We start from the raw sequence: 19,743 nt of genomic DNA, 5'->3' as shown, positions 1-19,743 counted from the left end.
CTGTAAGACCAACAAAGTTTTATTCAAGTTGTAAGCTTTGGTGGGCTCCACACACTTCATCAGACAATGAATTATATTAGGAAATAGTCATGATTAGTATACAGCATACTGAAGATACTGTTTATCATAAGGTCATCTTTTGTTTGGGCTCAACTTGCAACAGTATTCGGCATAGACTCTATAGGCCTTATGCAGGTGAGATCAAATGTCTCCCATATTGTCTTGTAAGTTTGTCTGTCAGCATCTGCCTGCCAGGTGCACTCTAATCACACATCTTCCAGGGAGGAGGCCAGTCATGTTTCTGCTGAGGCAGGGCCCGGGGACTTTTTTTCGACTTTCATGTTAAGCTTGTTTTTCCAGGTTCCATTTGAAAAAGAAGATGAAGGTCTGGAGGGACTCATTCCTGGTGGAGAGAGGGTAAGTGTTATTTACAGAGTCCTGACCTTCAAAAGGAAGGGGTCACCGAATAGTAATGGCTAAAGCCAAGTGCAACCCAACCCAATAGCCCCTGTTTGGTCTTTGTATTGTTTTTATGGGATTGTTAAAAGACTTTTTAAAATTTCATTGAAAGTGGCTGTATAATAAGAACAGGATTTCGTTAACAAACAAACGCATGCACGCAGGCATACACACAGAGCCAGCCATCCTTAAGTCAGTATTTATTTCATGAAATAGGCAGATCCTGCCAGTTGGTCCCTTTTTGCCTCATTCTTGGAATAGGAAATAAATAAACTCACCACAATGGAATGCCAAATATCAAAATAATTATACAAATAGAACAGGTATACAGATAATCTGACAATTAGAAAAGGTATACAAACGGTATAAGAGCCTCTTGTGGCGCAGAGTGGTAAGGCAGCCGCCTGAAAGCTTTGCTCATGAGGTTGGGAGTTCGATCCCAGCAGCCGGCTCAAGGTTGACTCAGCCTTCCATCCTTCCGAGGTCGGTAAAATGAGTACCCAGCTTGCTGCTGGGGGGTAAACGGTCATGACTGGGGAAGGCACTGGCAAACCACCCCGTATTGAGTCTGCCATGAAAACGCTAGAGGGCGTCACCCCAAGGGTCAGACATGACTCGGTGCTTGCACAGGGGATACCTTTACCTTTACCTTTATACAAACGGTGCACAATTAACAATGTTCTATTTTCTTTATACAAACTCAGTGATGTGTAATACAAATGAGCAGTAACTCCCACTTTGTGGATACTCCCAACAGAACTCAGGAGCTCAGCTTGTTTCGCAAACAGCAAAAAGAATAATAATAAAACTCAGTTAATAACTCCTCATTAGGCTTCTGTTAAAGGACAGGGCATTTTTCTTCTGGCCAGTTGGCAATTATTGGTCTTCCACTTTGATCTCCAATGCTTCTCTCATTTCCTTTCTGCTCGTGAGATCTCCTTGGTTCCACAACATTCTAAAATACTATTTTTCTAATTGTCTTTCTCCTCCTGGGACTTCATGCTTTTGTTTAAAAGATTAATGCTGACTTTATTAAACCTAAACGTTTGCCAGTGTTTTATGCCTTGCACAGGGGGTTCAGATGGGTGGGAACTGAATCCAATGAACAAGACCTCTGTCAAGAAGTAGTGAGATTTTTAGCATTGAGACTTGGGGAGGTAATTTGCAAATTCAGTTCTCAAAATGGCAGCCACCACAATATACAAAGCATCTCCAGAAGTGAATGAGACAGTGAGTTGGGTTCTCTGGTTACCTTCTGCTGGCACATGGGCATTCTGACCAGTGGAGGAAGGGAAAGATTTTCAATTATTCCATCTCTAACGCTGCATTCATTCATATTGTGCCCAGTATTGTTGAGAGCATGGAGCACTCAAAACTGCAGGAGGAGCATTTTAGGGACAGTGATAGAAAGTGCCATCATGTCACAACTTATTTATGGTGGCCCTGTAGGTTTTTTAAGCAAGAAATGAACAGAGATGGCTTGCTGTCACCTTTCTCTGCACAGGAACCCTAGACTTTAATGGTGGACTTTCATCTAGCTACTACCCAGGACTGACCTTACTGAACATCCAAGATCTCATGAGATAATGGACCATCCAGGTCAGGGCATTTCAGAAATACAGGGGGCTATAACTGAAGCCAGATACTGGGATTCAGTCCCATGTCTGTCTGTACTGTTCTGAAAAAATGTTTTTATGTCTAATGACGCACTGATGTTGTATAAGAAAACAAGACACCGAAGCACAAACAATACCAATTCATAGGGTGTAATGCTGATTGCACCTCTTCTTACTGTGAATATAGCCACACTACTAGTGCTGGAACAGAGTTAACTGAAATCTCTGTGGTTTCTTTCATTTCCAGGAAACTGTTGCACAAAAGAGAGAATGAAAAAATGGATGCCCAGGAAGAAAATTTCTTGCCCAAGTACCAGCGAGTGAAAGATCTCTGCCAGCGAGCAGAATACCAGACTGCATGTGAACAGCTCGGGCAGGTGAGGAACCTCTTGTTTCCAAATATACACCTGTGTAACTGCATAACAGGTGTGCTGTTTAAGAGAATTTAGAAATCCTGATTGCATCCTTGTTAACAGTAATCAGGTGCTGATAAGTTGCAGTGAACATATGGCAACCTTGCAAGGGATTTTCAAGAGATGAACAGAGGTTGTTGACCATTGTCTTTACCTGCAGCGTCTTCCTTGATGGTCTCCCATCCAAGAACCATTTATTTAATTAATTTAAAAAAAAACATTTTTTGCCACCTTTCCACCCAATCGGGTTCCACAGGATGGCAAATATTTTTTTAAAAGAACATTCAAACCATTAAAATACAATTATAACTTTCAGTAGAAAATACATAATCAAACAAACAAACATGGCCAACCCTTCATAGCTTCCATGCTATCTCAAGCCAGCCTATGATATTCGGGCTTGTTACTGCGGAAGAAAGAATGTTGTAACACTGGAATGCCCCCCCAGCTGGATCACAGTGTGCCCCCACTTTGGGGGAGGGAGTTTCCTCACTCTTCTGACATAATGGGTTCTTGGGACTTTCCCATTTAAGCTGAAGCAAAGAAAAAACCTCCTTTGCTCCCACTTAAAAGGGAATTGACAGTTTGGTTGCAGACAGCTAAATTCCACCTTCAAAATGCTGAAGTTAAGGTTAATTTCATTCAGAACCAGAGTCACACAGAGCTGGAAGGGGTCATCCTTTCCAGCCCCCCCCCCGCCCCCATTCTTGGGGACTTAAAAATCACACAGGTGTTCATCCAGTCTCCTCCTAAAAACTCCCAGAGAATGAGTCGCCCTTCAAGGCAGCATCTTTGCCCCCCTTCAGCCCTTTGTTTGGGGAAGAGTTGGTTGCAAGGCCCAGTAAGATTATCAATGCTTTTTTATTGACACAATGGGGAAGGTCTTGGGGGGGATTGTCTGGGGACAGTAATGAGCATCATGGGGACAGACCATGCATAACACCATGGTTCTTAGTTCCATCCAGCTTGTTACTGCTTCCACGATGGGACAGATTTTGCTTGGCTGTTGCTTTTCCATTTGCACCTAGTGAACCTTTTTGGGTGGTGCTGTGGCTCTCTGGAAGGCAGAAGGTCCTTGTTTCCCCAGATAAAAGGACCAGACAGTAGGCGATGTGGAAGACCTCTGCCTGAGGCCACTGCCAATCTGAGTAGACGATGCTGACTTTGATGGGCTAATAGGGATAGCGATAATAAATAGCGATAGGGTTGTGAGTGTCCTGCGTTGAGCAGGGGGTTGGACTAGATGACCCATGAGATTCCTTCCAACTCTGTGATTCTGTGATTCTATGATTATAATAGTTGGATTCACTGTTAGGTAGTTTCGTGTGAGATCAGGATAGCTGAAGAAAGAGAATGACATTTCTTAGGAGCTTGGTCAAAAATAAAGCTCCTGGTTTTTGTTTTGTCCCTAGTAACATTAAAAGATCCCTGATGGATCATGTCATAGTTTAATTTAGTTTAATTTTCAAATGAACATTCAGGGTTTTTTTTTCTGTACAGGAATAGCATGGTTTTATAAAAACAGCTCAGGCCAGTACAGTAATACATGTACACCGGTATCACTTTTTAAAAGCATACATGAACATTTGTTTTTGCAGATAATTTTGAGAAGTTACAGAAAGAAACTGAAAATGAAAGTTAGTTTGGTGTGATTGGAGCATTTTAGCATGGGAATATGTTGGGCTGACAAATACTTCAAGGGAATCCATGAACAGTCAGGTTGATTAGAGCCAAATTTCCACAAAGAGACACTAACCTACCCTGCAAGTAGCTAATCTTCAACACCTGTTGCTCTGCCTGTACAAGAAGTGATGCAAATGAAAGTACATGTCTGAGAGCCAAAACTGCTTTTGTCCATGTGTAGCTGTATTATTATTGCTGTGTATGGTTGCGTGGGCATGTGTGTGTTTCTATTTTAGAATGTGCACCATAGCTCTTTAAAGAAACACGGTATTTGATTACCTTGTCCAGCATCAGAAAGATGCACCAATGTAGTTTCTGTTTTTATACATGCATAGGGACACGTAAAACTGCATCATCCTGGTTCAAACCATAGTCAGTCAAGCTCAGTATTGTCTGCTCCAAGGCTACAAGTACACGTAATCCAGAGTCGTGTGTATATTTCCTCCGACATGGTTTAAAACCCAAATCAGCTAAACTTAAAAGTGTGTGGTGAGGAGAATAAGAGAAAAATACAGCTGTGTGCAGCTTCAGCATCCCTTGAAATGACTCTCCAGGGATTCAAGAGTCTTTCCTAATCCTTTCCTAATCTGATCCCACAGATCAGATGAGAGACAAGATCCTCTTGTTATATTCTAAAGCTGCAAGGAGTAGCGAAGATGAAAAGCAAGGAATTCAAAGACAGTGGTTATTCTTTCCTTCCTCCAGTGGACTCAAAGAAACAAATGTGGAATTCCTGCAGGAGGAATGTCTGCTTTGTCTTAGAGGGAAAGCTATACTGGGCATCTTAAGACAGTTCTCTCTCCCTCTTCTTCACCCCCCCCCCTCTCTCTCTTCCAGGGATTTTGGATATCTGCAGTCCTGTCTTTCCCTTCCCCCTCCTTTCCAACCCCATGCTCCCACTCCCACTTCATAAATTTTGTTAGCATTACTAGCAAGATTGTCAGTTTATCTTCATCAGCATGGAGATGTATAGCAGTGGTCCCCAACCCCTGGTCCGGGGACCGGTCCCGGTCCGTGGATCAGTCGGTACCGAGCCGCGGCTCCTCCTTGTCCTCCTCCCCGGCTGCTGCCTCGGGGGCTGCCCTGCCACTCTGCCGCCCGCTCACCTTTGGTGCTCTCCAGCGGCCGCCATGGCTGGGGCTACCCCTCGGCATTGCACTGCGCAGCTGCTGCTGGCAGCACCCCCCAGTGGGTGGCGGGAAGTCAGGGGGGGTGACAAGAAAGCAAGTGGAGCAGGGGCTCAGCCGGCGGTGACAACATCCCTCAGCAAGACTATCCCCCCCCCTCCCGGGCCTCAGTAAAATTGTCAAGTGTTGACTGGTCCCCGGTGATAAAAGGTTGGGGACCACTGATGTATAGTAGGAGAAGTGACAGACGAGGTAACAATTCTAAACCCTACAGAGTGTTCTAGATAGAACTCTAGACCCTTGAATCGTATCCAGGGTCTATTCTGCACACAATAGATAAAGCACTTTCAATGTACTTTAGAAGTAGATTTTCTTAGAATCTACTTTAGAAGTAGATTTTCTAAATCCAGCTGCCAAAGCACATTGAAAGTGCATTATCCTGTGTTTGTGGAATGGGCCAGGAATAAGCTAGAATCTGATTCCGGCTTTGGAGAGTAAAGGAACTATGTTTCCTAAAACTCATTTTAAAGTGGAGCTTCTGTCCACACCTTCAGTAGTATCAGAAGTTAACGTGTCTCGTTCCCCTGTATGGTGTATCACCAAGTAAAAAATAAGAGCTTTGCATCCTGTCCAGATAATGTGTTGCCTTTATGTTTCCAGTCATCACATTTGGCCTTGGAGTAGCAAGAATTGCTTGTAGTATATGGAGAAAGAAGAACTTGGTGCCTGTTATATTTTAGGCAATTTACAGAATCATAGAGTTGGAAGAGGCCATATAGGCCATCTAGTCCTTCCCCCTGCTCAATGCAGGAGGATCAGCCCAAAGCATCCTAAAGCAAAATTTAGAAATGATAGTACTAAATAATATTTATTTAGGTTGGTTATTATTAATTTTTTTATCAGTACTCATTAGTTATCATCGATGTTAATGTTGGATCCTGGACAGCACAGTTAATTTTATACAACTTTATGCAGTCAAGGATTGAAAATGAAAGCGTTCTTCATTTAGATGGGAAAATATATGTATTACGCTTACTGCTCAGCTGTTTCTCATAATCTCATTTGCTCTCGGTGCCCTTTGGCACGTCCTTCCACATCTTGGAGAAAGCTGAACCACTTCTGTCTGCTGACCTATACTCGTGATCTCTTTCAAGAGCCAATTAAAGCAACGGCTCTATTCTGTGGCCTGCTCCAAGAAACTCTAGGGTCTCCTCATAACAGTTGTACAAGGACTCCGTTTGAGACATGTGCAAATATTTGTTTGTGTGCTGCATTCTGCATTCTGAACTGAGCCATTTGACTCTTGAAGGAGGCCTTGAAATAACAAAGAAAGATACATTTTCAAGATGTTTTTCCACCCTTCCTTACTGCCCTGTTGTAGCTCTTGTAGCCCAAGAATATCAAGAGTATTTTATGTACATGATGATCACAACAGCCATCCAGGGTATGATACATGGCAGGTCTAGTCTGTCTTAGACATCTCTTGTTTATTAAGAAAAAATGTATGCTGCCTGCCCAGGAACCTGCTCGAGGTGGTTTGTGTGTAAACCACTTTCAAGGCCTCTGGCAACCCCAGAAAGGGGCTTTCAAAGCAAGTGAGAAGCAGAGGTGGTTTGTAATTGCTTTCCTCTGCAGGGTCTTCCTTGACCACCCCCTCCTCGTTCCACTTCCCTCTGAGGCTCAGAGGCTCCAAATCCCTGCTGCATGAGAGCTGCCCCTGCCAGTGAGTTCCCTTCCCGGGGGCCACCAGCCTGCAGCCTTTCCAGGTCCTGGGGGGAGGGAGAGGCCATCCACAGAGTTCTTCCACCCCACCCCCAATCTAGCGCCCGTTGTATTCCTGAATGCAACAGGCTTGGCCCCTAGTTCCTTGAATAAAACTTTGATCTACTGCTTCAAACCAACATGGCTACCCACCAGAATAATTTTTTGTGCGTATGTGTGTTTACATCAACTACTTATTTAAAAGTTTGGGTGAGCTGAAATGTTTTGGCCTGATGCTTAAAAGAAAGCCATGTAGGTGCCAGGCAATCCTCAAGGGGAAGGGCCTGCTACAAACAAGGTGCCACTACTGAAAATGTCCTATCTCTCTCTGGTTGTCCCCCATGGGGGCACAGATGATTTGTGGAATAGATCTTAAATGAGGGGCTGGACAATGTGGAAACGGGTGGTCCTTCAAGTACCCTGGCCCCATTTGGCACCTATAGAAGCAATTAGATTTGAGTTCAGTAACACCTTAGAGACCAGCAAGAGTTTCAGGGTTTCGAGAGTCAAAACTCCCTTGGTCAGACAGCAATAGAGTAGAAATTGAGATCTTCTGAGTCCTTCTATCCTAGTCGGAAGATGGGCAGGTTGTTGTAAAGAATGCTTTTACAAATAGTGAGAGCCAGCTTGGTGTAGTTGTTGAGAGTGGCGGCTTTTAATACGGCGAGCCAGCTGGGTGATCTTGGGCTAGTCAGTCTTGTCAGACCTGTTCTGACTGAGCAGTCCTGTCAGAGCTCTCTCAGCCCCACCTACCTCACAGGGTGTCTGTTGTGGGGAGAGGAAGCGAAGGCAATTGTAAGCCACTTTGAGACTCCTCCGGGCAGTAAAAAACGGGGTAGAAAAAGCAACTCTTAATTTTCTGCCCCGAGCATTTTCTCTCTGTTCTAATTAAGTTGATGACAATATGCATTGTACTTTTGCATCCTTTACAAGCGTTCTTGACAGCACTGTTCCCACCTTCAAACTAGGGTCAAAGAACTCTGAGATGTCCATTTCTGCTCTACTTTTGACTTTTAAGAGCTTATCTCCTGCGAATCTTGCTAGTCTTTAGGGCGCTACTAGATTCACATTTGTTTACTGCAGACCAACATGGCAGCCCTCTGAAACTATATAAGAATTGTACATGATAATGTTAGCTAGTGCAGGGGTGGTCCAAACTGCGGCTCTCCAGATGTACATGGACTACAATTCCCAAGAGCCCCTGCCAGCACATCTGGAGTTTGGCCACTTCTGAGCTAGTGCAATGAATTCATATCAACTCTCTGAAAGTGGAGAGGGGCTGTGACTCAGGTTAGACCATCTTCTTGGCATGCAGAAGGTTCCAAGTTCAGTCTCTGACATCTCCAGCTAAAAGATCAGGTCGCAAGTGATGTGCGGGACCATGATCTAAGTTCTTGGAGACCCACTGCCAGTCTTAGTAGAGAATATTGATCTTAATGGACCCACATTTTAAGGCAGAGCTTCCTGTTGTCCTGAGGTCTGTTGGACAATGGGGAAATTATTGGGTTCATGACCATAAATGTCAGGAGCAAATTTTGAAACTCGGGGGGGGGGGGGATTGGGAGGTTAAGCACTCTGATAAACCTCCAAGATCTCTACAGTGTAAATGTAGCCTGTCTCATAAATAAATTGAACAAGAGTGAAGGCTTATTTATTATGACAGTGCAAACCTTGAGTAAGCATTTAGGGAGTTTCTTAGATTATATCCTTGGATTGAGGAATAAATGGCTGATTATTCATTAGTTCATGAATCCCACACACAAGATTGATTATAGCGTAACAGCTGGCTAAATACCTGATTCTAAAGTATAGTGTGTCTTTGGGTTTTTCATTTATTCCCAGGGTATATTTCTCATATCTTCGATGGCTCCTGTAGCCCTCATTTGGACCTTATTTTTGCAGCAGTCTCTCAATTCCTTATTACCTTTGCAAAATCTTGGGTTCTTGCAGCCTACTTTTCTCAGTTTTCAGCTAAGTGTGGATTCAGGCAAAACCCATATTTTACCATCAAACACTGGTTTTGTTTTTTTAAGGAGTTAAACATATCCTGAGAAGTGTGAAGGAGACACATTTTTCAAGAGGAGAAAATTGCCCTTGAGGATGAGTAGCTTACTCAAATATATTGAGCACATTTTAAGTGGATTTCCTCCCTGCCCCCACCTGTTCTGTAATAAATTATTCACAGCACTTTAGAGGTTTTGCCTCTCTCTCTCTCTCTCTCTCTCTCTCTCTCTCTCTCTCTCCCCCCCCCCCCTTCTTCTCTCTCTTGTTGATATAGTCTTGCCTGTAAGTTGTTCCTCAGTTATTCTAAATTATTTTCTACCATTAAGCAACATGATCACTGAAACTGAACTACTGTTAAGCAGCATGAAAAAAATGTGGTTCAATTCAGGGCAACTTCAAATCTAAACCTCAAACCAACCGAAAAGGATCTCACCCTTTTGGCTAGTTCAGTTCCCCTTTCCCCCAGCTCACTGCCACCAGAAGACAGGAGTTAGGGACAGGAGAAAAGTGGGGACAGGAGAAAAAGGGAGAATGCCCATTAGTTTTGTTTCCCCCCACTACGAAGGAGGGGAGCCGACACCAAGGGGCTTAATGGCTCACAACCCTTAAATAGTTCTTTACCCTTTGTAGCTATTTACCCTGGCAGTTTTGCTTCGCCCCACATAGAGAAGAGCAAAACTGAGAGGTTTAATAATTCACAGCCATTTAAGACTAACAGCTGGTTGGGTATGCCAGTCAACTGTTAGGTTTGTCTGTCAGTTTCACTCCCCCCTTCAAAGAGGGGAGCGAAACTGAGGGATTTAATGGCTCGCAGTCCTTTCACCTGTTAGTTTTGTCCCCCCCCCCACTTCAAGGGTTAAATGCCTGGCCCTGAAGAGCCGAACTGAACCAGGCACAAGTCTGGTAAATGTTGAGGGGAAATGCCTTTCCTGAACATCGGTTCACAAACTCAGAACCTGCCTTAGTTTGGGTTGAGTTTCAGTTCATAAACCATTTTATGCCCACCCTAATATTGGGTTCATGAGAGTTCATGTGCTGTGTGGGACAATGGAGGGCCCGTGGTCCAGTGGTGGTGTGATGGGAAAGACATCAACTCAGCAAAGACAGTCTTTCAGTTCTCATAGGTTTTCACCTTGCTAAGAATACAGTGACTTTTGGGGGTATCTGTCTGTCTGTCTGTCTGTCTGTCTATCTATCTTTTCGATTTGTTGCCAGCCACTCTGGGCATGCCGGCTTGTAGGGAGTTACATGGCAGTCCCAATACAATAAAATAAGATCCCCAATTAAACCCCCCATTAAAAACCCATAAAACTTTACAGGAAAAAAAATACAAAACAATAGCAGAAAATAAATATAAGCCCTCCCTAATGGAAGAGCTACCAGCTGGGGCTGCTAGGGAGTATGACAACCAGCCACGGCAATGAGGGGGCCAGTGTGGTGTCATGTCTTCCTAGGGGGAGCCCCATCTGATCTTCCTTCGGCACCGGCCTCATCCGTAGACCTGGTGGAGGAGCTTCATTTTGCAGGCCCTCCCTGCAGATGGAACTAGGTTCATTTCCTGCCATCTCCAGTGAAAGCGTCTTAGGGAGGAAGTGCTGGGGAAGACCATCCTCAACCTATATTCAAGGAAGTCGTAGTGAGTCACTGTTTTTCTTTGCGTGATTCGTGCAACTGGTTTGCCATTCTAACCTCAGTGGGCCTAGACGGCTGTCCGCTTAGGTTTGCATCATAAAACCCACAGCGGCACTTTCATGTCTGGGCCAGCTCCAAAATTTTTGAAAACTATGGCTGGAACTAGATTTTAGTGAGGGGGTTTCCTAGTCACTAGTTTCTTTCAGTGTCCAAAGCAAAACAGGAGGGTGGGAAGTGGCCAATTCCAGTCATGACACTCCAACATCACGAATAGCAAGGCCTTTATTCATTTCCTCGGTGGATTTAACTGGGACTAGATCTTCAGGGACAAATTACAGGATTCCCAATTGTGCATTTGCATCTGTCATGTAAACCAGGGGTAGTCAACCTGTGGTCCTCCAGATGTCCATGGACTACAATTCCCATGAGCCCCTGCCAGCATTCGCTGGCAGGGGCTCATGGGAATTGTAGTCCATGGACATCTGGAGGACCAAAGGTTGACTACCCCTGATGTAAACCATCCTCCGCAGCTTTTGTCCCCCTCCACCTCAGCCATGATTTCCTTAGCCCAGCACTAAGACCTGGTTTTCAGAGGGATAAAAGTTGCATGGTTCTATTGTGGGCAAAGGGTAAGGAACTGTCTATTGCAAATACTTATGTTGATTGCCCTAAATCCACTGAGGAAGAAAACCTATCTGCTACTTAAGTATTAATAGCTAAAGTTGCCCCATTCAGGGCAGTGTAAGTTCAAGTTGCGTGATCATCTTTCTGATAAAAGCAAAACAATGAAGTGATTTGATGGTTGGTGCATCCAAATCTAAAGGAATCGAACAGGTTAAACTCTTCTGCCCTTTCATCCAACAACAGTATTCTTTAGATAAAAACTGTGTGCAGAGTGACTTGAAACCAGCAAATTGTCTCCAATAATAGAAAAATCCTTCCAGGAAGGTCAGAGCTATTTATCCTTGATTGGAGCCCTATATAATGAGTTTGAGTTAACATCTGTAATTGCTGTAGTTGCAGCAAAGCTCTGAAGGGCAATAATGCAAAACTACTTGGTGTGGCAACAGAGGTTTGGAATGAGGTCAAGGCTTCTCCATACAAATACTTCTCTGGCCGCTGGCTGGCAGGGATGGCTAAATCGAAGGTATTTGCAAGGGAAGTGAGATGACAGCGTTACTCATGAGCATGGGGGGGGGAGGGGAGACGACCCTGCTTCTTCTTACCGTCCTGTGAAACTGGTAACATATTTAAACACATTGAAAAAATATTGGCATAAATTGAACATTTGCATTTAAATAAGGGGTCCAAAGGTCAATGTGAAATGATAAACAAAACTGAATCCTAAAATAATTTCCTCTAGAAGGCACTTCTGTTGGTGGAACAGAACCAAGGTAATTTTGGGATTCAGGTCTTTTGAAATTGGACAATTTTCAGGATTCCTGAAAAATCCTGAATATCAATACTTGTATAGTATTTGGATCTGCGTGTTTTTTTTTTGTTTGTTTTTTTTTTGAAACCTCAATTTTGGGAGGTCCAATAGATCCAAGAAGAAAAATACTGTTTTTGTTTTCTGTTTTTTAAAACCAACCCAAATGTGGGGCCGGCTTGACTTCTCCTGCAGCCCGGTTTAAATTATGCTGCCTGAGAAGCCAGTGCAAAGCTGAGCCAGCAGGGAGCTGATCCTGGGCTGACTGGACTGCAAAAGAAGCCAGCCCCAAACCAAGCTGGTGGAAACTGTCCATTCCCAACAACACTGCTGCTCGTCGGGCTGCTTTCAGGAGTCCTTTTAAACTTTAGAAGCCCAACAAATACCTGAGAGGATGGGAGTAATCTACTCCTGCCTTTCTGCTGTTTTCAAATCTACCTGGTAATTCCAGAATATATGTGGGATTTTTTTCAGAATTAAGGGAGGGGTTTTTCCCAAGAAAACCAAGATACATTAGAGATGTCAAAATATACACAAAAAATATTCATAAGATATTTTTTTACTTGGGTAGATGCAAACACACACTCTTAAACAGAATCTCCTTTCTCCCCCTGCTACTGCAGCCTTCTGATCTCCCAGTGGACCTGGGTGCCCCTAGAACAGCATGAAGGGTGAATCAGAGGTCTTCCCTTCAACAAGTGGAAATCATCATCAGGCATTGAAAGCTGTTTTTGTTATTGTTGTTATCATTGTCATCCTCCTCCACCACCGTTCTCCTTGGGATCCTAGGAGGCTTACAGGTTTTTGCATAATTTGTATAACATTCAGAGTGAGCTATTTTTAAAGTGGGTCAAATATAACTAGCAAATCCTATTGTCACACTTTAATTTTTGTCATGTTGAAATCTTGGATGCATATGTTATGAGAATGTTATTATTATTTTTTTTGTCCAAACCTAGCCAGAGGTGTTTTCATAATAATTGTTAACATTTTCCCTTTGTGTACCAAGAATTCTTGCTTCTATTGCTAGGATTTAAAAATAACCAAGTTTCTATTTGAGATTTAAACTGAAATTCTTTGAGGTCACATATGTCTTATATTAACATTGTCCCAGGAGCATTTTAATTGGGAGGGGTGCAGACTATCAACAGCTACAATTGTGTGCAGTTTCCTGGAGTTTCCCAATGGGTATTTTATCATTCCGCTGTGTTGGTTTGTTCAATTCATTATTGAAATTTTTCAGGAGCAGTTAACTGGGGCTGATTATGAAAGAGAGGTCAGCATAGGAAAAACCGCAAAAGATACCATAGCTAGCTAGCTATTTGTTTGTTTGTTTATTAGATTTCTATACTGCCTCCTCTCGAAAGACTCGTGGCAGTGTACAAAATAAAACCCATTCAATAATTGGCCAACAGTATGACCAGATCAAGAGCCTCTTGTGGCGCAAAGAGCCTCTTGTGGCGCAGAGTGGTAAGGCAGCCGTCTGAAAGCTTTGCCCAGAAGGCTGGGAGTTCAATCCCAGCAGCCGGCTCAAGGTTGACTCAGCCTTCCATCCTTCCGAGGTCGGTAAAATGAGTACCCAGCTTGCTGGGGGGTAAAAGGTCATGACTGGGGAAGGCACTGGCAAACCACCCCGTATTGAGTCTGCCATGAAAACGCTAGAGGGCGTCACCCCAAGGGTCAGACATGACTCGGTGCTTGCACAGGGGATACCTTTACCTTTACCTTTATGACCAGATCGCAAGACTCCCTAACCTTCCCCCCACCCGACAACCAGCTAAGGTGGGAATCGCAGATGTTAGTGCAAAGACCTGGTCCCCCACGGAGGGGCCTGATTGATCTTAGCCCTGACATCACCCAAAAACCTGGCAGAAAACGTCTGCACAACCCATGCTCTCAGCTCTTCCAGGAGCTCATTCCACCAGGGAAGAGCCAGGACCAAGAAGGCCCTCGCCCAAGTTAAGGCCAGGGAAACTGTCTTGGGGCCAGGGACCTCCAGAAAGTTAGCACCTGCAGAGTGAAGAACCCTGCAGGGGGCATAAGGAGACAAGCGGTCCCTCAGATAGGTAGGGTCCAAGCCACGAATGGCCTTAAAGGTTAAAACCTTGAGCTTGATCCGGACCAAGACTGGTAACCAATGCAGCTTCCTCAGCACAGGCTGGATGTGGGCCCTCCAAGGTATCCCAGTTAGGACCCTAGCAGCTGCATTCTGCACCAGCTGGAGTCGCCAGGTCAAGTACAAGGGGAGGCCAGCATAGAGTGAGTTACAGAAATACAGCCAGGATGTGACCATTACATGGATCATGGTGGCCACTCTCAAATTCCTTGCCAAGGGCGAAATGTTAAGCTGCACCTCAGACAAGGTGGGCAGGCATGCTTCCTAACCCCTCCCTTTCCTGCTCAGCCACACGACCTCCATTTTGGAGGAGTTGAGTTTTTGGGCCTATATTAGCAAACTAGAGCTGGAAGAAAAAATAAAAACAGTTAAAACCACCCAGCTACCCCCCCCCCAAAAGAACCTCTTGTGGCGCAGAGTGGTAAGGCAGCAGACATGCAGTCTGAAAGCTCTGCCCATGAGGCTGGGAGTTCGATCCATAGCTAGCTAGCTATTTGTTTGTTTGTTTATTAGATTTCTATACTGCCTCCTCTCGAAAGACTCGTGGCAGTGTACAAAATAAAACCCATTCAATAATTGGCCAACAGTATGACCAGATCAAGAGCCTCTTGTGGCGCAAAGAGCCTCTTGTGGCGCAGAGTGGTAAGGCAGCCGTCTGAAAGCTTTGCCCATAAGGCTGGGAGTTCGATCCCAGCAGCCGGCCCAAGGTTGACTCAGCCTTCCATCCTTCCGAGGTCGGTAAAATGAGTACCCAGCTTGCTGCTGGGGGGTAAACGGTAATGACTGGGGAAGGCACTGGCATGAAAACGCTAGAGGGCATCACCCCAAGGGTCAGACATGACCCGGTGCTTGCACAGGGAATACCTTTACCTTTTTACCCCCCCCCCCCAGCTGCCGACACCCAATGGAAAGGAATGCTACCTGGATGGGGAAAATTGGGGGGGGGATCAATTTAGGAGGATGGGCCAACAGATGTCCCTTCTCCACCTTAACCCAAAGCCTGGAGGAAGAGCTCTGTCTTACAGGCCCTGCAGTGGGGAGCTGAAGAATCTACCAGTTCTTTCCAGGATTCAAATTGTTCCATCTAGAGGAGGTCTTTTGTATGGTTAAAGCTAAGTAGGTCTAAAGCTAAGGAGTGGTAGGATCCTCGTTTTCATTAGGGAAGATCTAATGAAAGCCTTTGTTTTTATATTGAACCAAACCAGATGAGCTGCTGGAGGATCTGAGATTGGATCTTTCCACTGTTTTTTGAAAGATTTATTACAGCTGCAGGATAATCCAGGCTGCCGTGCTATGGAAAAATGCAATAACTCCATCCCCCAAACAGGCTTGACAGAATGGACAGCCCCAATAGCTGTGATTGGGCTGGAAGGAAAAAAGTGAGTAGGCCTCACCTAGAAAGCAGCAGCAGCAGCACCTCAGATCCCGAATTACAGTTCACTACCTATAATGCAGTATCACTATTATCACCACCGTTTTTTAAGAGTCAAAAAAACAAAGCAAGGCCTATATGCCTGACTCACCTTAAACACAAGGCATCGTTAAAACTTTCCACTTGGATCAACTGTTAAATGAGCAGAATGTTTTTGTATTATGAATTCCATTAATAAGTATTATTGCAAAGAAGATCAAAACCAAAGGCAGCCCAGGGAGGGAGGTCAGGAAAATTTTAAATTGAACTGTTTCCACACAGGAGGCACATGCCCCTGTGATCACGAAGGCATCTGGGACTCTGTATTACCTAATAATCTTGCCTTCTCCTCCCCTGGCCAAAGACTTAATGCCTCAACTGTTCAACTCCTGATCTTGCACTGACATTCTGTTAAATTATCCCCAGATAGAAAACAAATCAAAGGGTAAGAGAAAAATTATGGAGTAATAACTATAGAGACCAGGGAATTGCAGTGAGAAGAGGAAAGGAGCAAAACCATCCTTGCCTCTTCCATCCGTCAAGCTGGGCTGACAGAAGATGGAGCCATCTCTTCCCATCCCTCTCCTTGCTGTAGCCCATTGACCTGGTTAATTCAGGTGTCTTGAGAGACAGCATGTAAATTTTCCAATAAAGAGATATTGGTCCTAGGAATGAATTATCCCAGAATCAGAAGGAGACTGCTTTGGGAGGGGAAAATATCCATGATCTCTGTACTAGATCCAGCTCAGTAGTTAGAGTATTGAACTTTACTCAAGGAGACCTAAGTTCAAATCCCTGGTCATAGTGCAACTTTGGCCCAGCCAAATGTAGTCAACATGAACTTCTTTACAGAGTGGTTGTGAGTATAAAATGAGGTAACTAGTTCCTTAGGTGAAGGGTGATGTATAAATAGGGTTGCTAGCTCTGGGCTTGGAAATATCTAGAGACTTTTGGGGTTTAGCTGGGAGTAAACAGGTTTTGGGGGAGGAAGGGACCTCAGCGGAGTATAATGCTATGGAGTCCACCCTCCAAAGCAGCCATTTTCTCCAGGGGCTCTGTCACCTGGAGATGAGCTGCAATCCCAGGGGACTCCAAGTCCTACCTGGGGACTGACATCTCAAAGTCTAAAAATTGCATGTACACAGTCTTACTTCATTCAACAAGATTGGAGGTGGGGGGGGGAGCTATCAAGATGCAAAGTTCCCTTCATCAGATACAGTTTGACTCTTGGAAATTCATACCCCCCCCCCAATCTTGCTGTTCCTGAACCCAACTCTTATTCTTCCACTGCAGAGCAACCTGGCTACCCTCCTGAATAGATTGCAATGTCGTTTTGGGATTTTGTGTTTCAGAAATGGCAGTGTGTAGAAGATCCCAGTGGGAAACTCAAGCTACACAAATGCAAAGGGATGGCCAGCCTCACCGCTCCGGGTAGCAGCAAAGGCCTGCCCAACTTGATGCCCAAGTACTACAGCCAGCTCAGCGAGGACTGCAACTGCGAGGAGAATGAGTACAAGCTCAGCCCCATCGGGAGGCGGAAGAAGCTCTTCTCCAAGAAGAGTAAGTCAGGCCTTTGCACACTACAGAGAAACTTGGCGTAATTAGGCTATGCTCTTCAAAGACCGATATTGACCTGACTCCACTTTAGTGCAGTATTTTCAACTTTAGGTGCTTCTAATTAAAGGCAAAAGGAATGTGGGACAGCTTCTAAAGCATTCACTAGATTTATGGTTGGTGGAGTTAGGGTGTTTTTTTCCCTGTTTGCTGCAAGCAAAACTCATGGCTAATTAGCAGCACCGTCCTAGATAGAACAAAGTCCGGCTGCCTTGGGTTCCATGCCATAGTTTGTTCAAACTGCAACAGGCAACCTGGAGGAAGACAAGAAAACCCCCCAGCCCCTTTTCCCATAAGCACCGATGCACAGGACGTCTACTATGCAGGCTGCATAGTCCCCTGCGAGGGTCTTTTGGAAAAGAAGAAGAGTTGGTTCTTATATGCCGCTTTTCTCTACCCAAAGGAGTCTCAAAGCGGCTTACAGTCATCTTTCCTTTCCTCTCCGCACAACAGACACCCTGTGAGGGAGGTGAGGCTGAGAGAGAAGAAGAGTTGGTTCTTATATGGCGCTTTTCTCTACCAGAAGGCTTACAGTCGCCTTCCCTTTCCTCTCCCCACAACAGACACCCTGTGAGGGAGGTGAGGCTGAGAGAGCCCTGATATTACTGCTCCATCAGAACAGCTTTATCAGTGCTGTGGTAAGCCCAAGGTCAATCAGGGACAACTGCTTTGCTATGTCAGCATTGGAGGAAGTTAATCCGGCAAAACGCAGAACATCTACACTTATACTGGGGGCTTTCAAAAGCGGATTTCTTAAATACAGCGACTTGTATCCGCTCGTATTACGGGGGAAAGATAGGGTCACCGCAGATCAATCATGTGTGTTGCAGAGAGAAAATTTAAAGCACCCAAAATCAAAATGGAAATCGAATACTGTGCAGAGGGGAGGGATTTAATCAGGTTGGGAGAGAACGCAAAGCAAAGTGCAGACTCAACCCTGGTGTAAAACAGTCTCACCTGTTCAAAGGTGGTTCAAAATTTGGTTTGGACTCTCGGGATGTTGTAGCACTCATTCGCACTTCACAGGGGCATGGATACTTTCTGTTCTGGAGGCCACCTGCTGCTTACATTTTCTGTGCAGCTTCAGCCAAAAGTGGCAAGGTTTGGTTTTGCACCAAGCCTGCGTCAGAGCAGACTGACTTTCCTCTGCAGAGGCCAGGACTTTTCCCACATAGCCCATTCCACAAGCTCTTCTTTTAAAACTGGAGTCAGGTTAATATCTATATTTGAAGTGCAGAGTCTAATTATAGATTAAAAGAGCCAAGCAGAAGCTCAGAATTATTATTCAGCTGTAAAGTTTCTTTTAGACTTGCTCAACCAATGCAGGGCCTTAATTATTTAGCAGATTAGGCTTTCTCGGTAATGACCTGGCACGAGCTTCAAACAGGGAGTTTAAATTGATTTTCTTCCTTTATATTTGCCATGCAAGCTGATTAGTAACTCCTAAGCTAATTTTTAGGTGAATAAAATTATTGGTTCTCAGGTGAAATTGCACAAGCGGCTCTTGCCGCTTAAAATTTGTGGTACAAGAGATAATCTTCACATACTGCTTGTGCTTGAAGCTCAGTTAACTTGTTTTTGAAGGGGAGGTGCATTGGAAACCTGAGCATGGTTAAGACAAAATTGTTAGTAACTAAGGAGCATTGGAAGACACTAATTTGGCAGGTAAAGCTGATATTTAAGTGGGGAGAAGCATCACACCCATTTAGACACTTAACATTTATCAGGCATTCAGCAAAGAACTTATTAGCACCTTTTCTAATCCCCATAACATCCCTGTTAAATGGGTAATTATCTCAGTTTTAAGGTGCCAGGGACTTGAGGGCCTTTCCAGGGAATCTTCTTATGCGCTTAAATACACAGTTTTTAATTCTGTAGTGTAAGAAATGAATGTCTTCCATCATTGTTTGTGTTATTCTCATTCTAAGATATTGTGTGTTCCTTGCAGTCAGTTCCTAATTTTTTGTTGCAGGGGGAAAGGACTGTTTTTGCTGTTTGCTGTCATGATCTTTGAGCTACCGGGCACAGTTGAGAATTGATTTTGTGTTTATGAATTTGATAGAAAGAGGGAGGAGTCCCCTTTAGGCTGGAAGAAGTATTTCGGGGAACATTTCTGACTGTAGCAGAACTGTGTAGGTGAGAAAGTTCCGCTCCATTGATGGAAATCCATTCAGCAGCAGAAATCAATCACTGATTAATCCATCCCAGCCTAAGTAACTATCCACGAAGAAGAAGAAAATCTGGGGGTTTTATACCTTGGTTTTTAGTACCCAAAGGAGTCTCAACTAGGCTTGTGCGATTTGGCGGCTTCGGTGGCCGTTTCCTCCGGGCGTAGCCAGCGTTGTGCCGCGGGGGGGGGGGGAGGGCGGTGCCGGCAGTGGCGTGACAGCGGGCGCAACTACGCAGGCACGGAATTCCGCCAAAGTGGCCGAATCGCACAAGCCTAGTCTCAACATGACTTATAATTGCCTTCCCTTC

The 19,743-nt window shown here is 44.6% G+C and overlaps 1 protein-coding gene across 3 annotated transcripts in view; it reads left to right on the top strand.

The window, feature by feature from the left end:
- SULF2 (sulfatase 2) overlaps positions 1 to 19,743 on the top strand; it is a 349,962-nt gene that overhangs the window by 304,478 nt on the left and 25,741 nt on the right. For all 3 annotated transcript variants that reach the window (XM_077335558.1, XM_077335559.1, XM_077335557.1), the window contains 3 exons: positions 361 to 417; positions 2,323 to 2,452; positions 17,004 to 17,211. In XM_077335558.1, the coding sequence (XP_077191673.1) occupies positions 361 to 417; positions 2,323 to 2,452; positions 17,004 to 17,211 (395 nt within the window). The remainder of the gene's footprint in view (positions 1 to 360; positions 418 to 2,322; positions 2,453 to 17,003; positions 17,212 to 19,743) is intronic.

This window comes from Paroedura picta, chromosome 4, assembly GCF_049243985.1.
Source record: "Paroedura picta isolate Pp20150507F chromosome 4, Ppicta_v3.0, whole genome shotgun sequence".
Classification (NCBI taxonomy): domain Eukaryota; kingdom Metazoa; phylum Chordata; class Lepidosauria; order Squamata; family Gekkonidae; genus Paroedura; species Paroedura picta.
The sequence above is the reverse complement of the archived record's forward strand: the minus strand, read 5'-3'. Positions and strand labels throughout refer to the sequence as shown.